The sequence below is a fragment of the Miniopterus natalensis genome, chromosome 9 (assembly GCF_054644295.1).
Source record: "Miniopterus natalensis isolate mMinNat1 chromosome 9, mMinNat1.hap1, whole genome shotgun sequence".
NCBI lineage: Eukaryota > Metazoa > Chordata > Mammalia > Chiroptera > Miniopteridae > Miniopterus > Miniopterus natalensis.
In genome coordinates this window covers 60,045,689-60,069,012 of record NC_142089.1, presented here as the reverse complement: position 1 = coordinate 60,069,012, position 23,324 = coordinate 60,045,689, and the positions used below count along the sequence as shown (strand labels likewise).

At 36.5% G+C, this 23,324-nt stretch overlaps 1 protein-coding gene across 6 annotated transcripts in view; it reads left to right on the top strand.

Moving 5' to 3' along the window:
* ARHGAP29 (Rho GTPase activating protein 29) overlaps nucleotides 1-23,324 on the top strand; it is a 67,498-nt gene that overhangs the window by 5,837 nt on the left and 38,337 nt on the right. For 2 of the 6 annotated variants that reach the window (XM_087820607.1, XM_087820605.1), the window contains exon 2: nucleotides 11,443-11,679. The exons of 1 other annotated variant lie outside the window; for it this stretch is intronic. In XM_087820607.1, the coding sequence (XP_087676733.1) occupies nucleotides 11,475-11,679 (205 nt within the window). In that variant the 5' untranslated portion in view covers nucleotides 11,443-11,474. Of the gene's footprint in view, nucleotides 1-5,823; nucleotides 5,900-11,442; nucleotides 11,680-23,324 lie in introns of those variants that run through there. 3 more of the 6 variants (XM_087820606.1, XM_087820609.1, XM_087820610.1) reach the window with 3 other exon arrangements.

Sequence of the window (23,324 nt, the reverse complement as noted above, 5' to 3'; positions counted from 1 at the left end):
ATTGGCAAAGTTGTTTGTAACATTGCCTTGTTACTGTCTTAATATCTGTAGGGTCTATACTGATGTCTCTTTTCTTCATTAATGGTATTAGTAATTTGTTTTCTCTCCTTACTTTTTTTTCAGTCTAGCTAGATAAGTATTTTTATAAATGATTTTTTTCAAAGAACAAGCTTTTAGTTACATTGATTTTTCTCTGTTGTCTGTTTTCTATATCATCGATTTCTACTCTTACCATTGTTTCCTTCCTTTTACTTTGTTTAAATTGTTCTTTGTTCTCTAGCTTCTTAAAGTAGAGGAAGCTTAGATCATTGACTTTAGGCCCTTCTTTTTAACACATCAGCTAAAGCTGTGTATTTCTCTAACCACTGCTTTCACTGTGTAACTTACACCTTTTGAAATGAGTTTTCATTTTCATTCGGTTCAAAATAATTTCATATTTCCCTTGTGGAAATGATGCATGGATTATTTAAGAGTATAGCTTATAATTTACAAATATTTAGGGATTTCCCAATTATTTTATTGTTATTTATTCCAAATTTAATTTTGTTTGGGTCAGAGAACATATACTGTATGATTTCAGTCCTCTTAAATTTATTGAGACTCATTGTATGCATGGTCCCATATATGGTCTTAGTGAATATTTTATGTGCGTTTGAAAAGAATGCATTTGAAAATTCTGCTGTTTTTAAGTAGAATTTTTTGTAAATGTCTATGAGGACAAGTTGGCTGATAATATTGTTCAAATCGTCTATATCCTTACAGATTTTCTGTTATCTGTTCTATCAGTTAATGAGACAAGATTGTTGAAATCTTAACTGTCATGGGGTATATCTATTTTTCCTGACACTTCTGTCAGTTTTTGCCTCATATATTCTGGTGCTCTATTTTTAGGTGCATATACTTTTAGATTAAGTCTTTATAATGAATTGACTTAGTTATCATTATGAAATGTTACTCTTTAATCTTTGGTAAAACTTATCTGATATAATAGAACTATTTCTACTTTTTTATGATTAATATTTGCATGCATATCTTTTTCTGTTGTTTTACTTTCAATATATCTGTATGTTTACATTTCAAATCTGTTACTTCTAGTCAGTATGTAGTTGAGTCTTTTTTATCAAGTTGGACAATTTCTGCCTTTTCATAGGTGTGTTTAGAGTATTTCTGTTTAACGTAATTATTGATATGATTGGGTTTAAGTCTTTCACCTAGCTGTTTATTTTTAATTTGTCTCATCTTTTTTTTTCTTTTCTTTTTCTTCTTTTGGATTAATTTTTTGAAATTCCCTTTATGTCCATTATTGGCTTACCAACTGTACCTCTGAAGATTTTATTATATATTTCTACTTATTATAGGAAACCTTCAAATAATATGCTGTTTCACATATAATGTAAGAACCTTATTGTGTACTTTCATTTTCCTCCTCCCTTACTTTTTGCTATTGTCAAACATTTTACTTCAGTATGTGTTGTAAATGCCACAGCACACTGTCACTTTTGTTTGAAATTTTAAAATAAATTTACAAAATGAGCCTTGTTTTGAAGCTTCATTGGGTGAGTCTAGAATGCCATTTTTGTTAGGATTGGTTTGAATGTACTACGAACACATGCCTTTCTGGGATCTCCTTGAGTGTTTAACAGGTCTCTACTCTGGCCGATGAAAACTCAAGAGGTCTCCCAGTCCTGTGGGAGCAGTGGGGAAAGTCCTGCTACAGCTCCCAGGAAATTCTTTGCCCATCCTTGTGGAATTTCACACTACACATGTGCAGCTTTATATTCAGCAAGAGAATTAAGGAATTGCCTGTGCAAATTTCTGGAGTCTTCTTCCTTCCTCTCTGTTACTCTGTCCTATAGATTCCAGCTGCTGCCCCAGTCTCCCTGGACTACGATCCCTGTAAACCTCAACTTAACGGGAGTACCAAGCTTTGCTTGGCTTCTCTCTTCCTGTGCCATGGGTTAGAATGTGCCTCTAGGCAGAAAGTTGGGGCAGTTGTAAGGTTCAACCTCATTAGTTTGTGATCCCTTCTCTCAAGAATCACAGTTTTGTGCTGTCTGTAGTACAATGTCTGAAAACAGTATACTAGAAGGGCAAGTCTGGTCTCATTTATTCTTGTACTTGATATATATAAATTTTAAGGCTTTTTTAAAAACTACAGATTTTCTTTCCATCTTTTCCTTGCAGTTTATATGTTTAATAAAGTGTGTTGTTTGCTCTATAGAACAGCTGAGTCTAGATTTTGCTGAGGGCAGTCTGTGCTGTAATTTAACATGTTCCTCTGTCTTCTGCATTGCTTATAGAGTGGTAATTGGATCTAGAGCAAGGTTTCTTAGCCTTGACACTATTGACCATTTGGGCCAGGTAATTCTTTGGTAGGGGTTGGAGTGGGAGGGTTGTGCGTTTCTCTCCTGTGCAAGTAGGATATTTAGCAGCATCCCTGGCATCTATCCACTAGATGTCAGTACAACCTCTTCCTGAGTTGTGACAACCAAAAATGTCTCCAGGCATTGTCAGATGTTTTTAGACCCATGTTCTGTTATGAAAAGTAGGCTACTTAAACTACAGAATCAACTTAAGGAAGATGAAGACACCTCCCTAGCAAAAATAACAATACTGTATTAACACTGCAGAGAACTCATGAAAAAGATTTTAACAGTATGGAAGTTGAGGCTTCACAGATGGCTGACTTACGAGCAACATTACAGAGGATATGAATTTCTGTTTGAGAAGGAAAGAATACTAGAGACAATAATAATGTAAAATGGTAAAAATTTAAGTAGTTTTTCAGTTATATGTTTCTTTAGTAAATGTTTTTTCTGCAACTTGTTGAACAACATTTTAAGATGTTGAACTTCTACAATAGATGTACAGATAATTTTACTTTTTTTAAAAAAATATTTTACTGTTTAATTATAAACCAAGAATTTGGGACTTGCAGAAAGGTATTATTGCAATAACATACTTTTCATACTTGTAACTTATATATGTGTGTTATTACTATAAACAAAATATAAGTGAGGGGATTAATAAAATAACACTTTTAATTTAAAAGTGAACTACCATTTTTTCAAATGTTTCCAAATGTTATTATCCTCCTTATCAAGGAAGAAGGATTGAGAAGATAACAGAAAATGACGTATTTTTAAAAAGATTTAAGAGGAAGATTGGGATTGAGAAACTTGTCAAGAGTTTCCTCAGATAACCTTACTTAAAATTTAACCACCTAGTGTTCATTGAGGACCCACTCTCTGACAATAGTTGTGTGTTTTGAGATAGTTTAGAGAGAGATCTGGTGGGAACGTTCTGAAAGTAACCCAAAGCAGATTTTCCTCCATTGAGTTCTTGAGAGTTGCCCTGCCACTGCCCTCCTCCTTGGCCTTCAGAGTCCTTTCCTCTCTCCCCATTGGTGTCCTCCAGTTTAGTCACCAGTGGTTTCCATGGTGAGTGTCCATGGTGCATCATTGTAGTTATCTCTAGTATCTCTCGTGCTTTAGATCTTAGTAGTGTTAGGTTTAAGGCTTAATTGGGTAAGTTTTTAAAAATTAAGTCTATGAAATAAATGTAGAGGCCAGGTAATCAAGGAGCCTGGGGCTCTCATATTAAACAACCTAGGGGCCTAATTGGCTTTCCTTCCCTAGTACTGTGTGCGTGAGAAGTGTCCCTCTTCCCTTTCTGTCAGTGGGCAGTCTCTGTCTCTATCATTTCTCTTTGTGTCTCTTCCTTGTTCTGTCTCCATCTTATTTTCCCCTCCACTTGTCTCTGCATCTTTCTTGGTCTTTCCCTCTGTCTTCTTCACCTCTCCACAATTGTTTCTTGCCTTCTCACATCTCTCTTTGTCTCTCGTCCACTGATTTTTCTCTCTCTCCCTCCTGTGTGCTCCTTTCTGTCTCTTGTCACACCACTACCTCCACCCCACATACCCTTTCTCCCCATCAAGACCTTGTTCAAGATGTTGTTAATGACATTGCCAGTTCCACTTTAATAAGAAACGCAATCTTCTTTATTAAGAGTAATAGTGGATAAGATAGCACAAAATAATATATTCTAAAATAAATGTAAGGGGGTGTTTCAGGTTGAATGACTTTCTCATATTTTTTCTTGAAAATCTTAATTATGATTTTATCAGGGTTGCACTGCTCCCCCACCCCCACTCCTTTGGCCTGGGATGTCCTGAGTCTCTTCTTGATAGTTTGTTTCAGTTCAGGGCATTATCAGTTTCCATGGTGAAAGTCCATGGCGCGTTTTTCTTTTTAAGCGTAGTTAGAAGGACAGTTTGTTTTTGAGGTTTCCTAAGTATCTGTGGCATGTCCTTGGTACTGTTGTGTTTGGGGTTTAAAGGAGTAAATTTATGTAAGGTGAGTTTAAAAATTCAGTGTGGGGCTAAAGTAACCAAGGAGCTGAGCATTTTCATATTTATCTTTCCCAAGTAACACTCGAAGGACCAAATTTGCTTTATTTCACCAGCATTGTTTTTCTTGTAAGAGTTCAAAGATGTGAGAGACGTTCCTCTTTGTCAATGAGTATGTTCTCCCTCTCTCACTACTTCACTTGTTGGCTTTATCATGCTCACTTCCTTTTTCAAATGTCTCTGTAAGTAGGTAGTTTTTCCTTTCTCTTATTTCTCATTCTTGTTTTCTTTTGGCCTTCACCTGTTTCTGCCTTGCTTGGTTTTGCCTCCCCCTGTGCCTGCACCCCCATCTTTTCTCTCTCTCCTCCTCACAGACTTTGTCTGCTTTCTCCCATGTGTGATAATTTTTCTCTGCCTCCACCGCTATCCAGTCGCCCTCCCCATATGCCCTTTGTTTCTCCAGTTCTTTGTGAATGTTCCAGCACTGTGGTAAATGGCATTGCTTGTTCCAGTGAGTAGTATGACATGGAAGCTTATGTGCTTTCAGCCCCTGCTGCTTTCTTTATTTCGTCTTTCAAAGACATTTTTCTTATTCTGAGCAAGTCTGAGAGTTGAAGAAAGTAACATCGCTTTAAGTTAGCGATTTTCAACTGGTGTGCCATGGCACACTAGTGTGCTGCGAGAATTTTTAAAACATTCAATACCTGACCATTTAGTCAGGGGGACCTCTCTTCCCTGAGATTGCCAAATAAAATAATGACAACAGCCAACACAATAGCCTTCCGGTGTGAATGAATCAAAATTATACCTATTTTTTTTGTCAGATCAGCAAAAAATGTATTTTTTGGTGTGCCACAGAACTTTAGTAATTAGTTTATGTGTGCCATGGGATGAAAAAGGTTGAAAATCGGTGCTCTAAGTGGAAAGTATTCCCCTCCACAGAGAGGAGAGTAGTTGGCTGGTTTTGACGTTGGTTCATTCTTCTAAAACGGAGTTGAGCCCCAGGCCTCGTTACACTTTACCTGCGTGCGTCCTGTTTTTGTTTTCTTAAAGGAGTTGGAGAGGAAGAAACAAGGTGGTCGAACGAAGTTCGTCGTAAGAAATGCAGATTGCTCCCCTTGGGAAACTCCCATTAGCCAGATCTAGTCGTCAGGTGACTCGTCCCGAAGGTTCGCTCCGCCTAGCCCGCTGCGCTGTGTCTACGGTGTTGTGCTGTTGGGACAGCGTGTGGCTCTGGGTGCCGCTGACAGCCAGAGTCCCGCGCGCGAGAACTGGGCGTCGAGCCCCGCCCCCAGGCCTGCTGGCCAATGGGCTGGGCCCAAGGGGGCGGGGCGGGTCCGGGCGGGAGGAGCAAAGCCAGGGGACGGGGCGGGGCGGCGGCTGCGGGCGGCGCGGTCGTGGCGGTAGCTGCAGGGGCGGCGGCGACTTGGCCTGGCGTCCGCGAGTTTTGGGAGATGGGGCCGACGAGCTCCAGCCCTCGACGGCGGCGTCGCCGGCGGCCTTGAGTGTTGGGAGGGCGTCCGCGTTTGGGACGCGGGATGGAGCGCCGCGGTGAGTTTGGGGCGGTGGCTGCGTCCCCGGGCTTGGGGTCACCCGCGGCGGCCGCCCGTGAGCTGCCGTCCAGGGTCCCGGCGGCCCACGTGGTGGCCCCGAGCGGAGGCGGCTGCGGTCTGCGCTGGAGGCTGGTTCTTCGGGGAGGGGTCGGACCCGGGCGAGGGGCGCGCGCCCCGGGGCGTTGGAGCCGGGAGGGCGCGAGCGGATGGTGACGGTAATAAAAGTAAACACAGCACGTCCCACGGTCGGCATCCTGTTCTGGGAGCGCTCCTCGTTTAAGTTCCTTATTTCTCACGACAGGTCCGAGGTTACTTCACTCGTTTTTCACGTGGGAAAACAGGCTAGAAACCTGCCGGAATATATAGACCAGGAACTGGCAGAGCGCGGCTTTAAGCCCAGGCCGCTGGGCTTCAGAACCTGGGCTCCTGACCGTTACTCCCGGTCTCGCTCTTCCTGAGGCGGCCCCGCTCGCGCTCCCTGACAGCAGCCCTCGCCTCAGCTGGGTCCATTCCCGAGACTAAGATTTCCGTGGGGCATTGTTTTCCTCGTCTCTGTGTTTTGGGCTGAGGAGGGGTGTTTCTTCCTGTCTCAATGATTTTTTCCAATTCCGTTGTGGATGTGTTTGGGGCTTGACGGTATTTTTGTTTTTTTTTTCCATTTCTTTTTGATGGATGAGCTCAAGTCTGAGACTCTTCAAACAGGAGCCCTAGTGACTGAGGAGCCTCTTATCTCCATGTTAACCCCCCCCCCCCCCCCAAGAAGAAATTGGCCTCATACCTTTTCGGAGGACAGGACTGTAGCTGCTGAAGGATCAGCTGAACGCCCTTCCCCTTTCTCCAGCGTCTCCGTGATCATCTCCTGCCCCTCACTGTCAGTGTTCGCCGCCCTTTTTGCCCCATTTCCCCCCTCTGTTTTTAAATCCTGGGGTGGAGAACGTGCTCTTTGGCATTGGGTAGTTTGGGCTGGTCAAGGCAGAGCCCTGCCTGCCAGGAATGCTAGACATTCTGGAGGCGGGAGAGGTTGTGCAGCTTCCTCTTTTTAAAACGTGCTGGGTTCTAACTGCACAGGAATGAAGTGTATGTGCACTGCGTGCCTTTCTTTCAAATTACAGTTATTTGCATATTATTGCTAAAACTTTTGACATACTCCTATTCTCTTTTTGTGGAGAGTGTCTTCTAAAAATGTAAAGACCTCCAGAATGAGGTTTTTTTCTGATTTATTTAGAATTTTTAAGTTAGATTCTTACCAAATCAGAAATTGTGCTGAAATAGCAGATTTCTGAAATAACTGGCAGTTTTTTCCTGAGTTAGAAAGAGTAAGATGGGAAACATTAACTACCAATATTTGGGGCAGTTTTATACTTCGATTAGCCTACTGCCTAAAATGAAAATACTTCTATAATGATACATTTAGGGTGGTGGGGGGTACATGGGGCACCCGACATTACCACAGGCTATTGAAGTCTTGGAAAAACCACGTTCCAGGGTACTGGAAGTTAGTGTTCACATTTCTAGAGAAATTAGTTTTGCACAGTAATTTTCTGTTTGCTACAAAGTTCTTTGAAAGAAGTTTTTAATGTTGATGGTTTGGAGTTGAAAGTGATGCATGGGAATTAGGAGAGTTTCACAGATATTTTACTCAACAATGTATTTGCACAGTTCAGACTTCACTTGGAAGTGATTTAGTAGGTTTCCATGAAGTCAGTTAAGTTTCTGGAATTGTTTCTAGTCCTATATTTCTTGCTCACAGTCTCCAGATATATTGTAGTGAAGCCACATCTTGTTCATTACTTGTGTTAAAAAATAATCTCCCACAATAAAGCACTGATAGTAATGACTAACAGCTATTGAGTCTTCATGATGAGACAGGCACTGTGCTAAGCGCTCACCATATTATTACCTCATTTAATTAAATTGCCAGTTGCAATCTGTTACTAACTACATTTTCTGTTAAACCAACTGGAGAATGTTCATTTTGGGACATGGAAAAGTAGTGTGGATGATCTCAGAAAGTGTATATCCTCCAAACTTTCTCGTTATCATTGTTCAACTTTATGAAAACTTGAAAAAACCTAGTTATTTAAAATTTTTTAACTGTAAATTTTTTTCAGTTTGAAATATGAAAAGTAGTAAAGTATGTATAACAAAATTAGTACATTACTCACCATAATGCTGACTAGAGGTAGAGTATAGCCCTTTTTAGTTCCTTCTTTCCCGCTGCTTTTTGTTTTCTTTTTTTTTACTGAATTTCTTAGTCTTGACTAAAAATGTTTAAGCAGTTTTGAAACACTTTACAACTTTGAGTTACTAATATGACACTTGTTAAATAAATTATTTTTTGCTGATATAAGTGAATTGTTTTATTTGGAACTTTTGATACGACTTCAGTTTTTATAACCACCTTTTTACCAATGACAACAACCAATTCTCTAATTTATTAAACTAAAAGCTGTCAAAATTAGTCAGAATGACTTCATTAAGTAAGCTACAAAGGTGATGTTAGGTTAATAGTCTTTTCAATTAGTGATTTGTAAAAGAGCTGCCAAAATAAGACACTTAAGTGTTTGGGGATTTTTGTTGTTGTTGGGGAGACTTACGTATAACAATAGTGCATTAAAAATTGTCCTACGTTCATTTTAGAAATTATTTACACATTTAAGGGTTAATGTTAGGTAGGTTTGAACCTAGTTTAAATGTAGAAATTACATTCTCAGAAATAATTTGAGATTAAAAAGACTATTCAATAAGGGAACTTTGAAAACTATTAAAGAAGTATTGGGACATCTTTAATCATCAGAGGTAGAGAAATAATAATAGAAATCCAACTTTGATTTTTAGTTTTATGTAATCTGGCCTTTACTCAGCTTCGTATGCTTGGGGTTTTGTTGTTTTATTTTTGTGTGTGTTATTTTGAAAGATACTGTTTTAGAGACAAATTTTAAAAAAACATTGATATTTTCCAATTAAAACACTGCAACAATCTGGAGTTAACCATTTTTGTTTATATAAAAATTAATTAAAACTTTATAAGCTCAGGTTCATTCTGCAAATAGTTGTCAGTATCATCCCTCATATGCCACATACTATGCTATGAACAGAAAACAAATGGTTAGCAAACAGATGTGGTCTTGATTTCTTTGAGACTGTCACCTAGATAGTATAAGGTTCATGTCTTCCTATCGAGGTGAAAGCACCTAATAGGAGATTCTGCTGTAGCTTGGTGGTGGTAGTGGTGGTGTTTATGGGGGCAGGGGTGGTCCAGGAAGGTTTCTTGGAGGAAGTGATCTTTGAGCTGAGATTAGAATGGATAAACAAAGGGAAAGGAGTAGTCCTGGCAAATGGAACTGCGTCGAGATAGGACCAGGAGTTGAACAGTCATTGTTTTTAAAGTTGTAGGGTCATGGACCCATTATGAGTGTGAAACCAATTTGGTGGGTTGCAACCAGCATTTTAAAACATGAAATGGAATAGAATAGAGTATATCATCTGAGTATATCACCTGGCTCCTTATCCGGAATCTGTTTTCTGTTATGTATTCCTACACATAACACCACACACAAACATAACATACTTAATGTGTATACTGGCTCATAATATAAAATTATTTTTTACTGTGGGACACGGTAAACATTGTCAGAAGAATGAGAAGCAGTTGTATGTGGCAGGAGTGTTGAGAGTGTTGACTAGGAATCTTGATTCCAGAGGACATTGCAGAGGTAGATAGGAGCCAGATCTCATGCTGAGCCTTGTAATGCACGATAGCTTCTTCTTCACCCTTTGAAAGAGTTTTGAGCAGAGAAATGACGTAAGATTCATGTTTTGAAAGTATACTCAACATTTTGGAGTGGGAAAAGAATGATGTTGATAGATCATTAGGAAATTAATAACTAGCGTAGACAAAAAATGATAGTAATTCACCTAGAGTGGTAGTAGAGATAGAAGTGGATAAATGAAAGAGAAGTAGATTAGGAAGAAAAATAGAGAGTTAGGTGAGGTTAGGATAGTGTAAATGATACAATAATGTATCTTACACATGACGTGGAAATGAATATTACATAAAACTTGTTTAAATCTTACAGAAGTCCTTAGTAATTCTGCCATTTTCAAAGTATCTAAATATTCAAGACAAAATATTTGAAAAATGTTTTAATGATGATGCTTGAGCTAATTTAACTCCACAAGTCATTTCCTTTTTGATTCTAAGAGATACAAACAAAATTAGGACTTCTTCTTGTGGAAAGGTAAAATGTAAACATGAATCAGAAACAATTTTCTTGACTTCCAACTATGTACCAGGATTAGGTGTTTTATCATATGAAGTCTTTTTAAAAAATATATATTTTTATTGATTTTTTAGAGAGAGAGGGAGAGAGAAACATTGATATGAGAGCAGAATATTGATTGGCTTCCTCCTGCTCCCCCATCCCGTATCCAGCCTGCAACCCAGGCATGTAGGCATGTGTTCTGACTGGGAATTGAACCAGAAACCCCTTGGTGCACGGGACAGTGCCCAACCAACTCAGCCACACTGGCCAGGGCATCATACAGAGTCTCTTTTAATTTTGTGTTTCCTTTTAATCCTCATACACAGCCTGTAAGCAAATTGTACAGGTCACATATTTCGAAAGTATTCAGCCAGGATTCAAATCTAATTCCTTCTTGTTCCAAAAGATTGTGTTTTTACTATACCATCCTGAAATTACCAAAAATAATGCCCCGATAATCATACATTTGTTTGTTCAACCAATCCAGATGTGTCAGATTATTGGACACCCTAAGAACTTGTTTTCAACAAAGAAATATTCTTGCTGAAACTTGGTAACCCAGATTATATCTATTCATATGTGTATGTATGTGTACGCATTATTATTGAGAACTAAATGTAATTGAACTTCTTTTATGTATTGTATGGATACTTTTATACCATTGTCTCTTTTATTGCTTACAATAATCTTATGAGGTAGATATTGTCAGGATGTTATTCCCAAAGTAAAGAGATGATTAACGGTTTATCAGATCACACATAGTAAGTGATGGAGAGGGATTTTGAAAACAGGTCTTTTTTTTTCTTCAAAACTCATATTTCATCGTTATTTTTGAAGGTGATGTCATAGAGGGAGAATATGTCTTTCCACTAAGTGACATTTCAGGATAACTTTTGCAAATTACAAAAATTCTGTACCCTAGGAGTTAAGAGCATGGGTTTAGATGACAAGGCAGATCTGAGTTTAAGTACCAGTTCATCATTTATCAGCTAAGAGCTCAGACAAATTATTTAACCTCCAAACCTCAGGTTCTTTAACATAATATGTGAAATGAAGATAATAGTAGTTTGCATATCATAAAGTTGTCAAGATTTCTGACAATAAATGGAAGCTGCCACTGTTAATAGTAGTACAGTACAGTGTTTGTGGTGGTTGGTTTTAATACAATTCTGAGGTGGGCAATGGGCTATTTGTGTAAACCTAATAGAATGTTCCCCCTGGTTGATGTGGTATTTGTGTTTCTCTTTTTTTGTTGTTTTTTTCTCACCCCTTTAAGGATTTCAGTTTTTCTGACTGATATATGAAAGGATGATTGCTCACAAACAGAAAAAGACAAAGAAAAAACGTGTTTTGTCATCAGGCCAGCTCTCTACTGATGTTACAACTTCTGAAATGGGGCTCAAGTCTGTAAGTTCCAACTCCGTTTTTGATCCGGATTACATCAAGGAGTTGGTGAATGATATCAGGAAGTTCTCCCATATGCTTTTGTATTTGAAAGAAGCTATTCTTTCAGGTTTGTCAACTATTTTCTCTTAGCATACTTACTGGATAGGTTGTAAAATTTTAAATGCCAGCCTGGTTACAGATAAGTGTGTACATAGTGGTAGAAAGAGGGTATTCTATAATTATTTTAGCCTTTCCCCCCAAATGTTTGATGTTTACAGTGTAAACTGTTTTATAATCAGATACAGTGCAGTGCATTGTGGGAATGTGAATACAAAAACAAAAAGAGGGCTTCAGTTCTTAGCAGTTGGGCCCATTCTGCAGAGGGAATTTTAGATCATTGGAATTTTAACCTTTTTAATAGTAACAGTACATTGATTGATCTTTAATACGCTGACTTATGTTTATAATTTATATGGTTGATACTTCTGCCTAGATTTGGTTTTCTATAAACCTAATCTAAAAATCACTGCATTTGAGTGAATTTTTTTCCCTTCAAAAATCAAACTTCATCTTGTTTTGCTGTCCTTCAGTTTGCTTCAGTTAAGGGATAATCACAGCAGTTACTCCCCGTTTACTTAGCTGTGGCTAGTGGAGCACGAGACTTGATTCTTCAGAGGTGAAGAATTATACACATCTCTACTCCCTGACTTGGTCTTAGTACCCAAGTCCTGTAACTCTTAGTGCCTCTTTTATATACAAATTTGATGGCATTGATAATAAAGATACAGCCTGTGTTCTTTTGTGATAAGTAGCACTTCATTTCTATGTTTGTAAGTGGTTTGTCTGGGTGTGGAAAATGAAGATACCTAGTGTTACTCATATGAGACCTCCAGGTGTTTCATAGACATTTATAAGAAACCAATAAATATTTTCTGTGTATATAAGTTAAAAATTAATTTTCTGATAAACAGAAACTAAAACCATATCATGTTTTAAATATTGCTTTAGGAGTTTATTCTAGCCTAACTCTAATTTTTCAGGTGGAAATGCCCAAAATAACTGGACTTGAATTGTAGCCTCAAATTTTAGCATTTGAATTTTCTTGAAAGCAACAGTCACATAAGCCATTCTTTTGAGACTATGTGTATGTGTATGTGTGTATGTATATGTATTTTATATTACTTTTAATTTGTGAGTAGACAGTTGAGAGATTAGGAAGAAAGAGGATTGAAAGCTGATCCTAAGTGAAAAAAGAGAAAAATGACATCACATGTAAGATAGCCTAAAGAGACCACCCCTTGAGATAAAAAAAGTATGTGTATAAAAATATCTTTTTTCACAGAAATTTAATATTAAGAAGCTGTAAGCATATTATCCTTCTAGTAAGAAAACCAGTACTTCAGAATTTAAATATTTGATTATATTGCTTATAATCAAATGGCTGGCAAATTAATTAAAAATGTAAAATTAATCTTTTGGATAACCAACTCATTAGTAAGCAGTAGTCAGAATTTTCATTATTTACCTTTGGATTGATTTTAATGCTTGGTTCTTCAATCAGAGTTAAAAGGATATATGTATGCCATCTCAGAATAAATCTTGGATTTGACAGGAATTTGTGTTTTTCTGTCTTTGGATCATTATTATCAAAATCTGGAAATATATTATTTAGTTTATTTGAGTAGTTTTCCTTAAACAAGGCAGTATGTATAACATATAAATAAATTGACCTCATTATAAATGATAAGCTACATAATATTGATCATGATTTTCAGCCTGTTATAGTATCAGACTATTATTTAATAGAATTGTTACAAGAATCACAAAATATAATCTTTAGGAAAACAGATAAAAAATGTAAAATTCTGTAACTCTTTAAGGTGGTATTATTATATGTTTCTATAGACTAGACATAGGCCATTCTTTTGTATTCTGGGTAGTGAGAAATATCCCTAGGCTTCTGCTATTCTTTGGTACCATCATAGTTGTAAATTGTGGCCAGACAGCAAAGAGCTATTTCACCATTTTTCTTTTGCAGTGAAGGAGCCTTGTCAGGGGCCTTGCCAATATTTTGTCTTTGCCTCCTTAAGAGGAAGGAAGCCAAATTTTTGTCATTGTTTATGTATGAACTTTTAATTCATATCAGTTGACTGTTAAAAAGCTAAAAAGTTAGCTTTTAAGAACTTAGAATGTAGGTATACAATTAAATCACCTTTCGGTGTGATTTGAATGCCATTTTCTTTATATACTTTATCTCTCATGAAGCAGTGATTAGCAAATCACTTGACTGTTGCCTCTGGTGTTCAATCATATTGTTGAGGGTAGACTTTACGTTTTACAGAGTACTTTTACATACAAGCAGTATTGAATAGCGGTCTCCACAAAGACAGGTACTTTTAGCCTCATTTCACAGATGAGTTGTATGTATAACAGATTGTGTGATGTCATCAACCCCTTAATGATTTAATAGTGGTTTCATTTGGAACCCAGAGGTGACGAATGCAGAATGGTGTGTTCTTTCCATTCTCTATAACCCGCATCACATGGCAAGTACTCTGTAAAAACACTGCTCAGTGTTCATTATTTCATTAGCTAAATCTGTTTTCACTGGGGATTATCTAGATCTGCACTATCCAGTATGGTAGCCTCTAGACATGTGGCTTCTTAAATTTTTAATTAAAATAAAAAATTCAGCTTCGCAGTTGCAGTAGCCACATTTCAAGTGCTTTTTAGCCACATATGGCTAGTGGCATATTGGACAGTGAAGTTACAAAAATTTCCATCATTGCAGAAATTTTTATTGGACAGTGCTGGTACAGACATTTGGCCTTTATCAGTCTTGAGAAATTGAGTTGAATTCTTAGCTATAAGTATTTTTGATTTCTATAGCATTAAAGGGAAATCTAGAAAATTGTTATGGGAGCAAATTTGAGAAACTTTTACCTGGAAATAGGCACTCTTGGGGTCTATTTGAATTCCCCTTCCTTAAGTTGCCTTTGGAGTGTGTATAGCTTTTATGCCCTTCTTTGATTTGAACAAGCTCATCAATTTCCTGGCAGGTTATAGAGTTTGGTTCAATAGGTAGTAAGGGATGACAGAAAGAGCTCTGGAAAGAAAATCACATGACTTAGGTTCTAGGTCTACATCTTTTACTGACTAGTTTTGGAATATGGCCTAAGTCACTTAATAATTTGTTAAGAATGAGGTGCTTACACCAGATGCTATCAGTTTTATAATCCTGTGATTCAAAATTTGATAGGAGTTGGAGATTCTACATTGTTCTGAATATTGTCAGTTCATAGCTGAAGAAGACAGCTGAGTATTTGTTTTCAAAGTACGTAGTGCATTTTAGAGGACATCCACCTCCCACCATTCTATAGGATTTTTTAAATGTGAGTTTTATTATAATTATCTTAAGTGTGACATTTATGAAAATTTCCCAAGTGAGAATGTAAGGCTCATATTGCAGTAGTTGTTGAACAACTGATTAGAGAAAATAGGTGTTTGCCAAAGAGCCCTGTGTCCCTTAACAAGGGTTAAGATATGTGTGCAGTTTGCCTCTACTGTTTTTATTTACAAATAAAAATGGAGAGCTTAATGCCAGAGTTCAGAGAACTGTGAAAACACTTGCTTTGATAGGGTAAGTGATGGAGTTGTTAATTCTCTCTGTCCCCTACTTATTTCCAGAAGGAGGTTACCCTGCAGTCTCATACAAGTAGCAGATGTGGAATTTGAAGTTTATGTCTCTATCTTGTGTTATTAAGATGCATTATGAATAATTACAGGGGCCAATTTTGCATCTTACATTAAAATGCTGAAGGCACTGAACTAAACATACATCCTCTGTGTTTAAGTATAACACCATAGATTAATATATATATATAGTGTAAGTACCAATTCAGGTTTATGGTTGCCCCTTGAGGAATAATGTGTTCTGAATTCCAAAGAACAGATTCATAAATCTTCCAGTTTATACAGTAATCTTAAACTGTCTTTTTGACAAACCTCATTCACAGGTGGAATACCACTTGAAGCTCAAAATTTGGAAATTTGAAAAGTGCAAGGCTTTTTAATTGGGCTAGAAAGAATAGTGCAGATTATGTAATTTTTCTGGTACTTAATGCTTTGAAGTCTCCTTTGCCATTATAAAATATATTTGAAAGTCAGCAGTTGGTTTAATACTTCTTTTAGTATATTGATTATATGACACTATTTTTTAAATGTACTTTAATAAAAGTTTACTATTGTGAAAATGGTGTCTTGCTTTTCTCTTTCGTTTGTTTTTTAAATAGGCTAGAAAGGGAGATAAAACTGTCATCAGTTTCAGAGAAAGTAGTTGTTTAACTTTTTTTTTTTTTTAAATATATCTTTATTGATTTCAGAGAAAGGAAAGGAGAGGGAGAGAGAGATAGAAACATCAATCATGAGAGAGTCACTGATCAAGCCCGCAACCCGGGCATGTGCCCTGACCGGGAATCGAACCCCGATCGCCTGGATCCTAGGTCGATGCTCAAGCTCAACCGCTGAGCCACTCCCGGCCGGGCTTTTTTTTTTTTTTTTGAAGGAGCTACTTTTTTTTTTTTTTTTTTTAATATCTTTATTGATTTCAGAGAGGGAGAGAGAGAGTTGAAACGTCAATGATGAGAGAGTCATTGATCGGCTGCCTCCTGCACGCCTCTGACTGGAGATTGAGCCCGCAACCGAGGCATGTGCCCTGACCAGGAATTGAACCGCGATCTCCTGGATCCTAGGTCGATGCTCAACCGCTGAGCCATGCCCGGCTGGGCTCTTTAACTTTTAAAAGGACTTTCTAACTTAAAGAGTTTTTGTCACTTTTATTTTGTAAAATAATGAATTCGGGGTCCTAAATTTGATAGAACTATAGTTAGAAGAGGGATGTTAACTTTCTAGAGCAAATTTTATTGAACAAAAGGACTTAAATAACAAGTTTAATGACATTAATATGTTTTGTTATGAGAGGGAAGTTCTGCATAAATTTTCCAAGTCTTAATTGAAATCCTGTCTTACATATTAACCCAATTTTTCCCAGGGTGAATGAATATACAGGAGGATATGTAAATTTCAGATAAATTTCAGTGAGTGTTAATTTGACTACTGATGACTGTTACTTAGTTTATAGCCCCTATAGTGTACCAGAAATTTTGTGAAATATTAGAAACATTAAGTTGCAAGTCTCAGACATGCCCTTTTGCTGTGTTCTTTTAGAAGTAAACCTCTCTAGAGGTGATTTCTAGTGGATATCACTTTAGGATTGGTTAATGTGAATGTTAATAGGTTATCCCTAGTGCCTAGAAAATATGGATTGAATCTTTGAGGAATGAAGTATGACATGCAGGTAACTCATTCATTACACATGTGCCAGCTCTTGGGAGGTTACTTTCCTCTTCTGTACTTGCTTGGAATGGTTTACCTAGTGTAACACCACTTAAAATAGTAACTGGCATATTCAGTATGTCAAAAGCCTATTGGATCACAGATTATAGATTACTGTCATTAACTATGACTTCTTTAACCATGTTGATATATTATATTGATTAAGAGCACAAATTCTAGAGCTGGAATGCCTAATGTGGAACCTTCATTTTGCCCCTGGGTAAGTTACTTGTCTTCTCTGTGCCTCAGTTTCTACATATGTTCAAAGAAGTTAATAGTACCTTCCTCATTGGGTTGTTGTGAAGATTAAATGATTCCATAAAAGTAAAGCTCTCAGAATAAGTGTTTTAAAATGTCAGTTGTTATTTTTACAATCCCCAAGTGGCTGGATAAAGAAAGCTGCTGTTCACGTTTCACTTTTATCCTGTAAATTCACAAGTTATTACAGCAAAAAAACGGAGTTTCCTAGTGATAAGTTCTGAAACTTTTCCTCGTTTTCATTGCTCTCCCAGAGAGGTTAAGCTGAATTAACAAGACTGATTTTAAAAATTGTCAGTTTTTTTAAACCAAGGAAAACACCATGGACTTTTTCATTTATTTACTTAAGTATTTCCATGAAGTGTTTGCAGTATAAACACTGTGGTGTATTGTGTTAATACATGAGAACCAAAAAGTGGAGCTGGCTAATCTGTTTTCACTTGATAAGCTGAATGAAGCAGAAAATAAATGGCACAAATGAGTGAAACAAATTAAAATTTGGATTACCATATTACTGGGATGGTAGATAAACAAACATTGGGATACTGGAGTTTTACTATTCCAGATAACTAGTGTTAAGATTTTGGTTGAACATTATTACATTTGCATAAATAATACCTTTGTGTAGTATAAATTAAATTTCATTACATTTACAATGTGGCTTCTATAAAATTTAAAAATTATCTTGTATTATGTGACTAAGTTAAATACTGTAATTTAACTTTATAGGTATAGAAATATTTTTATAAAGTATATCTTTATTTTCTTTTCAAGTAGTTTACTAATTTATATTTTATGTACAAAATGAAATTGATACTTAACTTTAATGTCTCATTTTTATTAGCCAAATTATTGTGGGATCTTGCTATATAAGTGTGTTTGTTATTGAATGTAATTTTATGTGAGACAAATCTTTTCAAAGGTATTTAGTTTGGCTTACAGATTTAATAGTAATAATAGCTGTTTATATTAAAACTATAAAGCAGTTTTGTTTCTGCTAATTTATTTGATATTCACAGCATATTTTTTTTTACAGTAGCTAGGACAGGCTTTCTTATTAATTCCATTTTAATGATGATTAATCTGAGATCAGAGAATCTAAGAGTTTTGTATAGAGTCATTTCAAGGAAGTGTGGCGGGTCAAACATTGGAACTCAGACTTCTTAATCTAAATCTATTTTCTACCATCCCAATTAGCCACTTAACCTTTCTTCTGTCCTGGGGAAGAAGAGTTACTGCCTCGTGTGCTTTGCTCGTTGCTGGTACTGTCTGTGTGTCGTGAGGGTGGGGGAATATTTAGTGTTGCTGAAGGAGCTACTTAAACTCCTTAAAACTTTTTTAAAAACTTATATTTTGAGCTTGCAGAAAGAATTTGAGGTAGCTTTATTTTTTTATAAGGGAAAAGAACATTTGGTAAAAAAAAGTCCTAGCTGAAGTATTATCAGGATATAGTGATGTGCTAGTAGCTGACACTTCTACCAAAAATTACAGGAAAGTTTATGAATCTTTGTAATCAACATTTTCTTTAGTTGTAATGTTCATTTTTGTTGCTTAATAGACATCAGAAGTGTGTTCAATCACAGGAAATTATTTATAGGGTAATTCTAAATAACTCAGTTACTATTTTTCAGCATTTTGATTTGAAACAACTTCAGTATGTATTTATAAGGACTTCCTTTTAGGAAAGAACTTCAACTTGGTAAAACATTTATGTTGATAGTTATTGGAATGTTTGCAGTGATTTTTTGAGAAAAACCTTGATAGCATGGAATCTTGATGTTAAAAATTATTGAGGCTCCCAAAGAGTTTTTGTTTATGTAGCCTGTATCTATTACTGTTTACTGTGTTAGAAATTAAAACTAAGAAAATTGAAAAACATTTAATAGTTTTGAAATCTGTTCATTTCAACATATTTAATTTCCTTGACTCTGAGAAGACCAGAATTAATTACCTTGGTTTATTTAGGCATTTATGCCATTAGTATTTTGTAGTTCCTGCTTTTAATATCCAACAGTAATTTTGAATATCGATGGTTGTTGTTGACACTCAAAAATCAAGCTCTTTTGGCCTGAGACCTCAAAATAAGACAAAATATTCTTACAGTATTCTCTAAGTATATTAATGTCTCTAGATTTTTATTGTGAAATATCAGAGTAGGAGATAGAAATGACTGTCTTTCTTTTCTCTTTTAAGCTAACATAGGTTTCAAAAAGAGTCCAGTACAACTTTATGATACTAGATATGAAGTAGCTACCATTATCTTCTTTTTACAGGCGAGGAAACTGAGGCACAGAGAGGCTAAGTAACTCAACCAAGGTCTCTCAGCCATGGAGTGGGAATTCACATTCAGGCAATCTGGTTTTAGAGGCTATGCTTTTTTTTTTAACCCTCACCCAAGGATATTTTTTAATTTTTTAAAAATTTTTTTTATTTTAGAGAGAGAGGAAAGGAGAGTAACCTCAATATGAGAGGGAAGCATTGATTGGTTGCCTCCCTTGAACCCGAAATGTAGGTATGTGCCCTGACCAGGAATGGAACCTGCAACTTATGGTGTATAGAACAATGCTCCAACTAACAGAGCCACCTTGCCAGGGCTACAAGCTATGCTTTTAACCAACCGCTGAGCTATATTGCCTCAACTAAGTAAACCAACTGAACTAACACCCACAATTATAAAACACAAAATAGATGTTGATCATTTATTTAATTAAGATAATTAATAACAATTATTATTCAGCTACTTTCATACACACATTTCCTAGGAAATAAAAATACATAAATGAATTTTTAATTATAAAAGTAATACATATTTTTGGAAAACATTTTAATAGTACATAAAGTTTCTGAAATCCTTTGCCTATTTGTATTTCATTTTTTAATAGACTTTATTTTTATAATAGTTTCAGATGTACAGAAAAATTGAGAAGATAGCACAGAGAGTTCTCATATACTCTTAAACCCAGTGTTCCTATTAACATCTTACATTACTATGGCATATTTGTTAATGAACCAGTATTTGATATAATGATACATTATTAATGAAAGTCCATAGTTTATTCAGATTCCATAAGTTGTTCCTAACGTCTCTTCTAGGATCCTATAATTATCATGTCCTTTTACCCTCCTTGGTCATGAGTTTCTCAAATTTTCTCACTTTTGATGACCTTGACAGTTTAAAGAGTATTGACTAGGTATTTTGTAGGATGCACCGTGATTAAAATTTGTCTGCTGTTTTTCTTGTGATTATCCTGGGGTTATGGGATGTTGGGAGGAAGATAGTGCCATGTTTATCACATCATATCAGGAGTACTTATTATGAACATGGTTTACCACTGTTGATGTTGACCAGGATCACTCCTGTTAAGTGGTAATTGTTGTTTCTCTACTGTAAAGTTACGCTTTTTCTTTTCTTTTTTAATATATATCTTTATTGATTTCAGAGAGAGGAAAGGAGAGGGAGAGAGAGAGAGATAGAAACATCAATGATGAGAGAGTCCTCATTGATCATCTGCCTCCTGCACACCCCATGACTGGGAGTTAAGCCTGCAACCCGGGCATGTGTCCTGACCAGGAATCAAACCACGATTGCCTGGATCCTAGGTCGATGCTCAACTGCTGAGCCATGCCCGGCTGGGCTACTGTAAAGTTACTCTTTTTGCCTTCCTTTCCATACTTTTTGGAAAGAAGTCACTATGCACACGCTTCACCTTCTTGAGGACAAAGTATCTCTATCAATTATTAAGAACTCTTCTATACAAGAGATGATTTCTTCTCTTTCACTTACTTATTCAGTCATTTATTTGTATCAGTATGGACTCATGGATATTTACTTTATACTTTGGGTTATAATGTAGTACTACTTTATTTATTTGTAGCTCAAATTGTTCTACCTTTGGACATTGGGAGCTCTTTCAGTTGACTCCTGTGCACTCTTGGCATACCTCTTTAATATGAGGGGTTGTTTCTTTCAAGCTCTTACTTTCCGGTACTACAAGATACTCCTAACTCATCTTCTGTATTTCCTGCCCCAGTCCTGGATTCAGCCATTTCTCTAAAGAGTCCTGGTTCCTTTTATTGGAGAATGGTATTAGAAACTAAGATCAGGGTGTTAGGTGTGTTCCTTGTTACTGGAGTGCCACTTCTTTTAGGCCCTCTAAGCTGACAGAGCAAAGAAATATGTGTATACTAACCTGTATACTAACGTATATCTACAAATATTTCTATATGTAGCCACGTATATCTATATTAAGCTAAACATGAATTCTTACTCAAGTACCCACCTCTAATCCCTCACCACATGCATCATTATAGCCTCCTCCCCCGCTTAATTGTACATTTCCACTCCGACAGTGAGATGCCTGGCTTCTAACTCAGTTGTTTAGTTCCAGTATACATGTATAGCAGTATCATAATTGCTAACCTGAATCTTCATTGAAAATACTTTATCAGATAGAGTACAGATTTTATGTGCATTTTATTTGCCCTTAGTTTTATAGACTATTTCCAAGGCTACTTAGGCCAGCACCTGATCCCTTGTATTTTTTTTCCTATCAGAATTTGTTGGTTGAATTAGTCAGATTTTCTCTTGAAGACACTATTCTCTCTGCTTCCATCACTACCTGAACTATTTTTCTATGCCTCTTCTTAGAATACTCTTCACCCTGATATATGCAGCTCCCAGCCTTGCCTGCTCTTCTTATCCTACATAGTTCTCTTTCCTTTGTTTTTTGGTTAATCCTCACCTGAGGATATTTTTGCCATTGATTTTTAGAAAGAGTGGAGGGGATGGGGGTAGGAAGAGAGAGAGAGAGAGAGAAACATCAATGTGAAAGAGAGACATGTATTGGTTGCCTCCTGCGCGTGCCACAACCAGGGCAGCGGATCGAACCTGCAACTTAGGTATGTGCCCTTGACCAGGAATTGAACCCAAGACCCTTTGGTGCATGATCTTGATAATGCTGTTAGTGACTGGAATATTTGATGGATGATAGTAGAATTTCTTGTTTTTGTTTTTTATCCTATACCCAGTTTTTCTAGTGATTATCTTTTAACATTTCTCTGAAAATTAATTGTATAATTATAATATGATACTATTTTAAATGTTTTTTTCAATTATTTCAGTAGGGAAGCAGTATAACATTGAGAGTATGGCTTCTGGCCCTGGCCCGTGTGGCTAATTTGGTTGAGCATCCTCCCATCCATCTAAAGGTTGCCGATTCAATGCCTGGTCAGGGCACATGGCTGGGTTGTAGGCTGGACCCCCGGTAGGGGGCCCTAGGAGGCACCAACCCATGTTTCTTTCTCTGTCCCTAAAAATCAATAAAAAAATATATTTTTAAAAGTGTGGCTTCTAGAATTACACTCTATGATTTAAATTCTGGTTTCATAGTTTAGTAACTTGGTGAACTTAGGTGTGCCTCAATTTTCTCATCTGTTACAATAAAGATTTTGAAATCATCTGCCTGTTAGTATCAGTGTGAAAGTTAAATGAGATAATATTGTTTAAGTCCTTTTAACAGTGCCTAGCACATAGGAAGCACTTAATGTTAACTATTATAAAACCCTAGTGCTCTGTAAGGTTATGGAAAGGAAAATTACTTCGGAGTATTGTATTTAATGTGATTGTCTTTTGAAACTTCTGAGGATTATTTCAGGGGTTTTAAAGGTTATAGGGTGATTTTACATTTTGGTTTCCCTGGGATAGTGACCCAGGAATATGCCTGTAAGTGCTGTCATGATTATGAGTAGCACCCCAGTTTTCACTGGCTAGAGTATTCTGGTTTGAATGAAAAATTATATGTTCTTGACTATTGGTTAATATATCAGACATTGTAAGGCTTTACTCTGTTATGTATTAAAAAGCATATTAGAATAAAAACACTAAGACAGGAAAAACGTACCTTATAAAGTTTCCTTAAGGGAAATCTGGAGAGCATATTTAGAGAGAGAAAACTAAAAAAGGTAGTGCCAAATTGACCATTACTGTCAGAGCATTGAAATCATTAATGAATTAAGATGATTAAAGTTTTTTTGAAGGCTATACATATATATAAATTGAATATAATTGCAGTGGTGAGAATAGAAGTAAAAATATTAGTAGGCAAAAATTGTGGAGCCAAT